General features: G+C 40.4%; 1 protein-coding gene across 2 annotated transcripts in view; it reads left to right on the top strand.

The window, feature by feature from the left end:
• Nucleotides 1-12452, top strand: part of HIBCH (3-hydroxyisobutyryl-CoA hydrolase) — a 143873-nt gene that overhangs the window by 128208 nt on the left and 3213 nt on the right. For both annotated transcript variants that reach the window (XM_084999209.1, XM_084999210.1), the window contains exons 12-13: nucleotides 6987-7106; nucleotides 11388-11421. In XM_084999209.1, the coding sequence (XP_084855335.1) occupies nucleotides 6987-7106; nucleotides 11388-11421 (154 nt within the window). The remainder of the gene's footprint in view (nucleotides 1-6986; nucleotides 7107-11387; nucleotides 11422-12452) is intronic.

Below are 12452 nucleotides of genomic sequence, written 5' to 3'. Positions count from 1 at the left end.
CTTTCTTTTTGCTTTCAAATAATTTGTTTGGACCTCTTTTGCGTTGATTAATTTCTCTTGTACCTTGCAAGTATTTAAAAATATCTGCTATTCAAATTAAACAATTTCTGTAGTATAATATGAGCAAATGATTTATCCTTCTCTTTTGTCCACTATAATGTGACAACTACATTGAACACTCTTAAGTGGTTACTCTCTGTGGCTTACTTAAGTGTTTTTCTTGATGGCATTTTTAACAGTTCAAAGAAAGTTTTTTAAAAGTAGTGGATTTGATTTTTTTTTGAAATTTTATTTTTTTTTGCAGAATAAAATATATATATTTAAACACAATTGCATTCACACAGATTATTACATCACGGATATTAAGAAACAGATTAAGTCAATCCCTCTGGAGAAGTGGAATGGAAAATATGCTGAGACAAATAGGAAATTTATTCTATACTTTATCCCATTTTGTATGGCTTTCATCTTTACTATTTAGTATTATCTATTACATTTTAATTTTTCTTTAAAAATTAGCATTATGTTAAAATTGTGTATATTATGCAACTAAAATTTATAAAGAAGAAAGCCTTCTATACCATTAAGTATTTTATATAACATAATAAAAAGAATAACTTAACTGGTAAGAATAACAAAAATAATATACCCTCTGAAAATAAGGAAAATATAAAATGCATAAATTGGTAAAAAAAAATTGTAGCTATATAAATATGTCCTCACAATCTGTTACATCTTATTGACTCTTTTTTATTTTTTTATTTTTTGAGTAGAATCTTATTGATTCTTCAGTAAAGGCATTACACCATTCTAGGTGATATGATAAACAAGACATTATAGACCTTACATTGTACCATGGAGAGAAATGGTTATTAATAATACAGTTGTTGAACTGTATTATTTAATTGTACAGTTGCATTATTTAATTATAGTTATCATAAATTCTTTGATGGAGAGGAAATCAGAATCAGATGTAAAAAGACCTCAGCATTCCAAGAATGATGTCAAATGACCCCCTTCAAGGTGGATTATGCACTTATTTACCATGACATATATTTCTTCTCCAGAGATCCCTCATTTGTGTATCAATTGTAGATTTTTGGTTTGCAGTCATTCTGAAGTTTTGATATGAGTCTATATGTATGAGATTGTTTTAAGTTGTTGTTCTCTTAATTGCAAGTTCATCTCCAGTGTCCTGCATTTGTGCCCTCCTCATCTCACAATTTCTGATTTTGCTGGCGTAATTGTGCATGGATGATTTCGTATCTTTACTGTATATATACCTTTACTGGTGAGCCTTGTCATTTGTGGAATTTTTGTTTCCTGTTGAGGCCTTTTCTTTTCTGCCTACAGAAGTTCCTTTAGTCTTTGTTGTAAAGCTGGTTTAGTGTTGCTGAATTCTCTTACTAGCTTTTGCTTATCTGTGAAGGTTTTGATTTCTCCTTCAAATCTGAATGAGAGCCTTGCTGGGTAGAGTCATCTTGGTTGGGGTTTTTTCCTTTCATCATGTTAAGTATATCATGCCACTCCCTTCTGGCCTGCAGAGTTTCTGCTGAAAAATCTGCCTATAACCTTATTGGGGTTCCCTTGTACGTAACTTGTTTCTTTTCTTTTCCCTAGCTGCTTTCAAGATTTTCTCTTTGTCTTTAATTTTGGTCAGTTTGATTAATATGTGTCTCGGGGTGTTCCTCCTTGGGTTTATTTTATATGGTACTCGTTGTGCTTCCTAGATTTGAGTGAGTGGTTCCTTCCCTATGTTAGGGAAGTTTTCGGCTATTATCTCTTGGAATATTTTTTCTGTCTCCTTCTCTCTCTCTTCTCCTTCTGGCACCGCTATAATACGGATGTTGGGGCATTTCATGTTGTCCCAGAGTTCTCTGAAGCTCTCTTCATTTCTTTTCAATCTTTTTTCTCTTTCTGTTCCATACCTGTGATTTCCACTAATCTATCCTCTACCTCACTTATTCGTTCTTCTGCCTCCTGTATTCTGCTTTTGGCTGCTTCTAATGGGTTTTTTTTTTTTTTTATTTCAGTTATTGTATTTTGCTTCTCTTTTTGCTTAAGTTTGACATCTTGTATTTGTTTGCTCAGTGTTTCCTGTATGGTATCCATCTTTGCCTCCAGTTTATTTCCAATGTCTTGCATCATCTTCAGCATCAACAGTCTAAAGTCTTTTTCCTGGAGGCTGAGAATCTCCTCATTGCTTAGGTGATTTTCTGGGGGTTTTCCTTTCTCCCTTATCTGAGTTATGGTCCTCTGTCTTTTCATTTTTATAGGTTTTTGGTGTGGTGAACTTTTTACAGATAATAGAGTTGTAGCCTCTCTTACTTCTGGTGTCTGCCCCCCTTGTGGCTGAAGTTGGTATGGGGGCTTGCTGCAGGCTTCCTGATGGGGTGGGCTGATGCCTGCCCGCTGGTAGATGGAGTTGATTCCTATCCCTCTGGCAGGTGGGGCTTTGTTTCTGAGTGAGATTAGAAGTGGCTGTCTTCGTGGGCATCTTTGGGCAGCCTGTTTACTGATGGGTGGGGCTGTGATCCCACCTGGATTGTTGTTTGCCCTGGGGCTTCTCTGTGCTGATGGGTTGGGTCAGATTTTCCAAAAATGGCCACCTCCAGAGAAAGGCATGCTGATGAATATTCCCGAGAGCTTTGCTTCCAATGCCCTTCCTCCACAACAAGACACATTCACCCCCTGTTTTCCTAGGAGATCCACCAAGAACTGCAGTCAAGTTGGACCCAGATTCATATGTAGACTTTGCTTTGCCCTGGGACCCAGTGCACATGAACGTCTATGTGCACCTTTTAAGAATGGGGTCTCCGTTTCCCCCTGTCCCGTGGAGCTCTGTGCACAAGCCCCACTGGCCTTCAATGCCAGATGTTCCAGGGACTTTCTGCCAATGCCAGATCCCCAGATGTGGGGACTTGTCGTTAGGCTCAGAACTCTCACTCCTGTAGGTGAGTCTCTGTGATAGTTACTTTCCATTCTGTGGGGCTTCCCACGCAGGAGGTATGGGGTTGCTTATGTCATGTAAATGTCTCTCCTACCTCTTGATGTGGCCTCCTCTTTGTCTTTTGGAGTAGGATATCTTTTTGAAAGTTTCCAGTCCATTTGATTGAAGATTGATCAGCATTTGTTTATAATTTTGTTGTTTTTAGGAGAGAAATTGAGCTCCACTCCTTCTAGTCTGCCATCTTAATCCAATCTCCTGTTTCCTAATATTTTAATATGTGAAAACTCCCCTGCCAGCGCTGGCCAGTGGTGCGTAGCAAGGCTCCTGGACTGCTGGACAGCCATAATTTGTTCCAAAGACCAAGCCAGCACTGCTGGCCCCCGAGAGGCCAATAAATGGAGACGGTTGCTCACTTCAAGAACCATTATGTGGTGTAGGATCCCACTAGGCGATTCTTCAAGCCATGCTAGGTTCAGCCCACCTGTGGGAGGTTTACTCCTGTGTTGGAGGTCACAGGAAGCTTGCCTGGATGATTCAAGATGGCCTCTCTCTCAGCTGGGGCTTTGGGGGTCCTAGTCAAGCTTTGCGCACATGGGGGCAGGTTCCGGGAGTTTCTTCTTCCATCACTTTGCTGTAGTCTTATTGGCCAAAACAAGTCACCTGTCCAAGTCCAGCCTCATGATGGGAAGGTCCCCAAGAGTGTGGATACAGGAAGGTTTGAGCAAACACAGAGGCCAAAGATTACTCCCTTGGTCGCCATGAAACACCCTGGACACAAGCAGGATTTCACTCAGCAACTGCCTGAGGTCACGACCACCCAGGCCAATCCTCAGAGACAACTAATCTTTAAAGAGATACTGACCCTTTAAAGAACACTGACTGGTGTTCTTCCGAGAGGTAGAAATATGTTCCCTCAGTTCTGTGGGTGCAGGATTGTATCCATACACATTCCTGATTTAACTGAGGATCTAAGTCTAATCATTATCAGTTTTTTCCAAAATAGTCTGTGTGTTCTCTTTTTAATGAATGAAGCTATGTTAGCTGTTATAACTCTCTTCCATCATCCCGTCTTTGGTTCCTCTAATATGTTCCACTTCCTTATCAAGGGAAAGATCCCCACCTATGGTCTTATTTCATCCTTTTCTGCCTCCTCCAAACTAATTGCATCAGTTATCTCCCTCTTTCAGTATCTTCAGTTTTACCTTCTTGGCACCTTTTATTCTGCCGTTGTTTTCAAAGATTTCCTAACCTTAAACAAAAAAGCCTTCCCTTGACTCTGTTTTTCCTCAAGCTTCCTTTCTGACCTCGTCTTCCTTGTTACCATCAAAATTACACAAACAAGTTTTCATTCATTTTTTCAGCTGACACACGGCTCTCTTTGTTTTTTGTTTTTTGTTTTTTTTTTTTTACTTTTCTTCAGCCTTTGACATTATTGGCTACTTTTATAGCCTCACATAGTAGAAGGAGGTAGGCTTTGGAGTTAGCACCCTTGGGTTTGGATTCCTGCTCTGTATGACCTTTGAGAAATTCATATTAGGGTCTGGTTACCTCGCGTATAAAATGTGCATATGTGTGAATATATTTGCCTGAGAGGTAATGAAAATGTCCTCAAAAAAATTCTGTCCCAGAGTTCACATCTTGGCGCAGTGGTTAATGAATCTGACTAGGAACCATGAGGTTGCGGGTTCGATCCCTGGTCTTGCTCAGTGGGTTAAGGATCCGGCGTTGCCGTGAGCTGTGGTGTAGGTGTGTAGGTTGCAGATGCGGCTTGGATCCCGCGTTGCTGTGGCTCTGGCGTAGGCCGTTGGCTACAGCTTCAATTCGACTCCTAGCCTAGGAATCTCCATATTGCCGTGGGAGCGGCCCCAGAAAAGGCAAAAAGACAAAAAAAAAAAAAAAAAAAAATTCTGTCCCTTCCCTGATTTGTTTGCTTTCTGACATGTTGCACTGTCATGTATTGCCGTACCATTTATGAGGTGAGTAATATTATTATCTTCATTTGGCAAATGAGGAAAACTAAGCTCAATCTTGTAGGAGGTGGTGGAGCTGGGATTCTACCCCAGTGTTGTCTGACTCTGGAGTCCAAATCTTAAGCACCTGTGCTGAATTGCCATCATAGTAAGAGTTGTTGGAAACTATAATTTCTTCTTCTATGATATCTGTCTTATGAAAATATCTTCAATATTTTATGAAATGTCTGAACCAGTGGAACTTTTTGAATGAAATTTTTTTTCTGGTGTATCTATATGACATAAGCACAGCATCTGGAGCCCTTAAATGGCCTTTCTTATGAAATTAATTGTGGAGTCCCCATTGTGGCTAAGTGGGTTAAGAACCTAACTAGTATCTATGAGGATGTGAGTTCTGTCCCTAGCCTTGCTCAGTGGGTTAAAGGATCCAGCATTGCTGTGAGCTGCTATGTAGGTCACAGACACAGCGTGGATCTGGTATTGCTGTGGCTGTAACTTAGGCCAGCAGCTGCTGCTCAGATTTGACCCCTAGGCGGGAACTTCCATAAGCTGCAAGTTTGAACATTAAAAAAAAAAAATTAATTGGTATCCAGGTGAGGAAAAGAGTTTTGTGTTTTGAGAAATTAGATAACACATAAAGAAGTAAGGACATAGGCAGTTAATCCTGACAGCAGTACGAGTGAGGTATACAATTATGGGCTCATACACTGCGGCCTTGTTGGGAAGGGGATTGTAGCTTCATTGACTTTGCAGACTAGAAAAGATTGATGGTCGCTATGTACCTCCCTTAAGTGCATCTTTTAGCATTGTGAATGACGTTCTTCAGGTCTTCACCTGCAATAATGTGAGTATTGCTCTGGCCAGAGAAAACGGGCAGTTTTGTCAGTAAAATGGACCATTACTGACTTGCCCATGGAAAGGATGGGCCTCCTAGCACAGCATGCAGACTGCTGCAGGGGTGCCCACTGTCCTTGTGGCCTGCAGCCAGAGAGGCAGGAACATGGAGTAGGATCTCTATCAGGGCATTAAATGGGGTCATATTCATACAGCACCAAGGGCAGAAGAAGGAGTTCTTGCAAAGATAATCTAGGTCATAAAACACTGAATCATCTCTCTCCCATTCTCATCTTCAGCAGCATTGTGGCTGCAGCTAAGGTACTAATCTTCCCTGAATTTTTCCTCAACAGTAGTCATCTACTTGGCAACACTGGCAACTGCTTGGTAAGATGGTTCTTCTCTCAATCTGTGGCCAAACTTGAGGATGCTACAAAGAACCTGGAATCTTGACGTGGGGAATTCTTTAAACTCAAAAAGTTCAAATTTATACCTTTGAGACAATCACTCAACAACATACCTGAAAACTGTATATCACAATTATAAAGGAAAGGGCAAGCATCAGATTTACGTAGCAAGTATTGGGACCTCTTGCAGCTGCTGTTGTATTCACAGTTGTGGATTGAAATACCAGTAATAGCATCTTTAAATTCAGAAAGAAGTGGAGTAGCATTGAAGCCAGAGTCAGGCCTGATTTCTTATTTTATTGAATATTGAATCCTATAGGACACCACCACTCTGTACCTTGAATTATTGTCTCTATGTCCAAGGTAAGTGGATTTATTTATAGGTGAGGACTGTGGTTCAATTAAGACACTTCTTTAGAGTCACAAAGTGGGAAAGAAGAGCTACTATATTTTTACTCCTTCACCTTTTTTAATTTTAAAGTGAAATGTCCTCTCTGATATACTAATTTTATTTAGATATAATCACTTTTTGCTTACCTAATTGGGATGATAATTTATGTTAGGCAAGCTACAAAATGTAGATTTATTACTTCAGTTATGTTTATAGAATTTATTCCACTTGTGGAGTGATAGGTTGTATTGCATTAGAAACTTTCGCTTGGTGCTTTAGCAGGATTAGGTTAAGGTGTAATCTTTTATGAGACTTTGTCATATGAAAGTACTGTTAATGAGAACATTTTAATATGATTTATGCAAAAATTCAGTTTATTAGATGGTAAAGGAACTATTGGACTAAAACTAGTAAAAATTTTTTGTCTCTAATAGGTAATTAATAAAATGTCTCCAACATCCCTGAAGATCACACTAAGGCAACTCATGGAAGGATCTTCAAAGACCTTGCCAGAAGTATTAACTATGGAATATCGGCTCAGTCAAGCTTGTATAGTAAGAATTTTTCTTTAGATTATTGTAATTTTCTAGTTATGAAAGTAATATATGTTCACTGTAGAACATGTAAAATACAGAAAATTATAAACAAGAAAATTGAAGCTATCTGTATATTTACTCTTTGAAAATACAACAGGTCAGTAAGGTTAAGGAATGTAGAAATATTGCTCCCAGGTTGTTAATAAATCTTTATGAAACAGCAGTTACATTTGCATGTAATTGTGAAAAGGACTCTATTCTCATATAGAATTCAGAATAGAAATTGTAACTATTTTTCAGGCATGGTCTCTGATCCTGGGCAAGAATTGTAAGTTCTCTAAATATATATATAATACACAAAGGGAAATTATTAGTCTGTTACATGTTTTAATTAATAGATTAGCATTGAAAATACCCTTAGAGGAGTTCCTGTTGCAGCTCGGCATGTTAAGAACCCAACATTGTGTCCATGAGGTTGCAGGTTTGATCCCAGGCCTCGCTCAGTGAGTTAAGAATCTAGTGTTACCGCAGGCCAAGGCATAGGTCACAGATGAAGCTCTGATCTGGTGTTGCTGTGGTGTAGGCCAGCAGCTACTGATGTGACATCTACCCTAGGAACTTACTTATACCTCAGATGCAGCCCTGAAAAAAAAAAAAGAAAAATATTTTAAAAAATACCATTATAAATACACTTAAAATAGGCAATAATCACCTAGAATATTATCAGATAAACTCTTTAAAAGCAGAATTGTCTCTTTTGTATTTTGTGTAGAAGACCCTTAGATCAATAAACTCAGAGCCTAAAGAAAATATTTTGTTTAATAACTAGAAAGCAGACCGCTAATGGACTTTCATGTCTTGAAATAGTGAAGATATTCAAAATAGTTCATCCAACCCTAAATTAAACTCTATTAGTCATATCTTAAGGTCACTTCATAGGGTATAAATGGCAGCTGAGGACTGTTGTTTATTATGAGTAGGTACTATGCCAGGCTCTGTATGTGTATTCTCTCCATTAAATATTACACCATCTCTAGAAGGTAGGTACTATTATTGTCTCCATTTTACAGACGAGGAAACTGGTATAGAGAAGTAACCTGCCTGAGGTGGTGCTGCTCTTAAGTGACAGAGTCATGGTGTATGACACCAGGTGGCCACACACATGACCACTCCCCAGCATGCCTCCTCAGTCCCTGTTTTTCCCTGTGCATTGCCTCCATTGATTGATTCCTGCCTCCCGTCATTCTCGCAGCAAATATGTTAGCTGTGTGTCAGGCACTGTGCTGAGTATTATCTTGTTGAATGTCCTTGTTCTCATGGAATGTATAGCCTACTGAGACTATAATGAACAAGTGAACAACATAAGTAAATTAATTACAAATTGTGGTAAGTGCTCTAAAGGAAACATATAGAATTGGTGATAGAAGAGGATGGTGGAGGGACAAGAGGGAGCAGGGGATGCAGAAGGAAAGCTGTGTTAAATAAGTAGTTCCAGGAAGACATCTCTGAGATGTCAGCTCTTCTGTGACCTGAAGGATGAGAAACCAGTATGCTGAAAAGTTTCAGCAGGCATGGTTTTGGGCTAAGGTAATTATTGCTGCTGAATGGGGATGGGGCTAGAGGGGTTCAGGAGTGGATGTAGAGGCTGGAAATGAGTTTATTTCTGTAATTCAGGTGCAAAGTAGTGGTGGCTTCGACTAGAGTGGTGGCAGTGGAGAGAAGTAAATGGATTTGAGACATATATAGGAGAGGATTGATATACTGTGATGATGGATGTGAGGGAAAGAATGCATTTAAGAGTTGGTGCTTAAAGGAATGGGTTAAAGATTTAAGTCTGAAAAACATTAGCACCTTTTTTTAAATTTTTAATTGTCTTTTTGGGGCACACCCATGGCATATGGAAGTTTCCAGGCTAGGGATCAAATCAGAGCTACAGCTGCCAGCCTGTACCACAGCCACAGCAATGCAGAATCTGAGCCACGTCTTCGACATACCCCACAGCTCATGGCAACACTGGATCATTAACCCACTGAGCAAGGCCGGGGATCGAACCTGAATCTTCATGGGTACTAGTCAGATTCGTTTCCACTGAGCCACAGTGGGAATTCCCATTAGCACCAATTTTTAAAAAAGCTTCGGACTTTATTTACGTAACAAATAAGAGTGCTTACCATGTGCTAGGCAGTAATACATAGGTAAACAAAACAGACACATCTTTTCCCTCGTGGAACTAACGTTATAGTGGGGGAGATAGATCGTAAACAAGTACATTTATAAAATATACAATATGTTATTACAAATACTAAGGAGAAAAAGTAAAGTGGGAAGGAGGATATGGACTACAGGAGGATAGGAGGATAGAGGTTGAACTTGTGGAGAGGATGACTCACTGAGGTGATGTTCTTTGAGTGAAAACCTTAAAGAAGTGAAGGAGCGAGCTGTGCATGTATGTGGAGGGCACGGCAAGGACAAAGCTCTGAGGAACCACAGGAAGGCCTGTGGATGGAGCGGGGCAGGCTTGGTTGGTGAGTGAGAGAGAACGGGGGTCAGAGCTGACAGGGTAGGGAAAGGCTGTGCAGAACATACTGGGCCTTGGAAGTCTTTATAAGATTTTGGTTTTTGTTTTGAGTAAAATGGGAAGGCACTAGATGTTTTTCAAGCAGAGGAGGGATATGTCTTCTTTTTTAACAGAATTGATCCCTCAGGCCCTGATGTGTTGAGTTTCAAATGGATAAGATCGTCTAGAAGCAAAATGAGAGAGTCCAGATATGAACCCCGGAGATCCAACATTTTGAGGTAGGCTAGAGGAGAAAGAGCAGTGGAAGAGAACAAGGACAGAGAACAGGGGAGCGGGTGTCATGAGAGCAGGAGAGGCATGTCAAGGAGGAGTACTGCCAAAGCCCCCAGGAGACAGGATAAAGGCATGCTTCACATCTGGCAAGACTGAAGTGACGGGTGACTCTGGCACGCCTTTTCAGAGTGTGTTGAGACAGAAGTTACAGTCTGGAAGGTTGGAGGGGAAATGAGTAAATAGGATGTGAGGAAGTGAAGACTGTGTATACAACCTATTCTTGAAACAGAACCGGAGTGGAAGCTGGGCTGTGGAATCAAGTGAGATTGCTTTTCAGTTCTGTAAGATGGGAGATACTAGAACAAGTTTATAAATGATTGGGAATGTTTCAATGGGGGGAAGAAAGTTTATGTGATGAGACACTAGTTAACATTTACCGAACACTTGCTGTGTGTCAGACACTGTGCTGGGATGTGGATTAAGATAATCTTATGATGAATGCATTGATATCACCATTTCATATAAAGAAACTGGGAGTTAGAGAAATTCCTAGTCCGTGGTCACACAGTTACTGTGGGGTGGAGCCAGAAGGTGAACCAGACATTTGAACTGCATGCATTTAACCCGTACGTTTTACTGCCTGCATTGATGATGCCAGGAAGAGAGAGATGGATGACTTTCTTGGGCGAAGTCCTTTGGAAGAGGACATGTGAATGGAAGATAGGAGAGGACTGGCCTTTGGAGGGAGGGTCCTTTCCTCCTCATTCAGGAGAGGGAAGGCATGGTGCAGGTAGCTCTATAGTGCAGGGGGTTTGGTGGTGGTAAAAAGAGGATATTCATATCTTAGGACTTCTCTCTCTCTCTTTTTTAATAAAGTAAAAGGTTAAGTCATTAGCCGAGGATATAGTGAGCATTATTTGCTGGGGGTAGAAATTGAGGAGACAGAAGACACTTGAAGTTATCTCTTGCCCAAGATGTGAGCAAGAGAACATGGATTGTGGGGCAGTTTTCCATGCCTGTTTGAGATTCGTGGTCTTGAATTCTAAACAAAGCCAGTCACAGTTTTATGATTTTTCTGCAGTAAGATTTAGTTGCTCAAGTGCAGGCCCAGATAAATGGTAGGATTGAGCTGGTGATGGGATTTTGCCAGGACAGAATAAAGGGGCAACAAAAGGCTGGAGGAAGATGAGGATATTTTCAAGCAAAAGTGACCACATTAATGAACTGGGGAAACTGGGCTGGATGAGGAGCAAAGTGAAGCCAGAACAAATGGTGAGAAAGTCCTAGATCAGTGGAACGCAGGAAAAAGGGACGTGAAGCCATGGACATTCTTGAGCAAATAATAGGAGGAGGTGATCAGAGAGTGGCTTCTCAGAGGTGGTCCAGTGGCTGAATGTTTTGGCTCAGGGTGTGGCCAAGGGAGTGGGGGCTAAAGTGGGTGGAAGAGAGGAGCTCATCAGGAATGAGAATGCTCAGAAATTCCCCATTTAATCTTGATTTTCTTTCAGGGAGGCCATGACTTTCATGAAGGCGTTAGGGCAGGTAAGTGACAGTCATTTCCTTCCTGGCTATTAAGGGAGTAGGAATTGTGAACATACCTTGTTTAAAAAAAGATGCGTTGGGAGTTCCCGTCGTGGTGCAGTGGTTAACGAATCCGACTAGGAACCATGAGGTTGCGGGTTCGATCCCTGGCCTTGCTCAGTGGGTTAAGGATCTGGCGTTGCTGTGAGCTGTGGTGTAGGTCACAGACATAGCTTGAATCCTGCCTTGCTGTGGCTCTGCCGTAATCTACAGCTCCGATTAGACCCCTAGCTTTGGAACCTCCATATGCCATGGGAGTGGCCCTAGAAAAGGCAAAAAGACAAAGAAAAAAAAAAGATGATTGTTTTATTAGTGAAAATCAAACTTTTATAAAGATGGCAGTTTTTTTTTTAAATATTATTAATCAGCATATGAGGGAAGGTCAGTTTTTGAAAAAATATTATGTTAAAAACTCCAGTAACTTGGTCCCTGCTCCCTAATTTCTATGTAAGGAGTAACCCTGCTCTGACAGTTATGTGGACTGCCTCTGTTAAATGTAGCCCGAGTCTATAAACTCTTTCTACTGCTGAAGTCTTTGAAAGGTGCATTTATTCTCTTGCAGAAAGCCCTGAGGTCCCCTACCCTTCCTCGCTTTTGTACTGGCTTGGGAACATCCTTCCCATGCACCTCTTTGCCTGAGCAGTTAAACATTGACATTGAGAAAAACCTATGATATAATTAATAATATCTACTAATGTTACTAATTTCTATTTTTGCTTACTGTCTTCAAAGTCAGCATATTTAGAAAAAGCAAGTGGTTGTTTTTGTTCCTAGCAAATTTGCAGCTGTTTATTTTTATGTATAAGCCCATTATCCCTATAAATAGCAGTTATTATTTATGTTGTATAAAGTGAGTTCTTTCCCTCTGCAAGTATTTTGTGTATCTAATTTTTTTTTTTCTTTTTTTGCTTTTTAGGGCCACACCCACGGCACATGGAGGTTCCTAGGCTAGGGGTTGAATCAGAGCTGTAGCCGCCAGCCTACACCACAGC

The sequence above is a fragment of the Sus scrofa genome, chromosome 15 (genome assembly GCF_054392235.1).
Source record: "Sus scrofa isolate SSC_HxYL_T2T_F1_AM1 chromosome 15, Sscrofa_HxYL_maternal_Yorkshire_Landrace_v2.0, whole genome shotgun sequence".
NCBI classification, from domain to species: Eukaryota; Metazoa; Chordata; class Mammalia; order Artiodactyla; family Suidae; genus Sus; species Sus scrofa.
The sequence above is the reverse complement of the archived record's forward strand: the minus strand, read 5'-3'. Positions and strand labels throughout refer to the sequence as shown.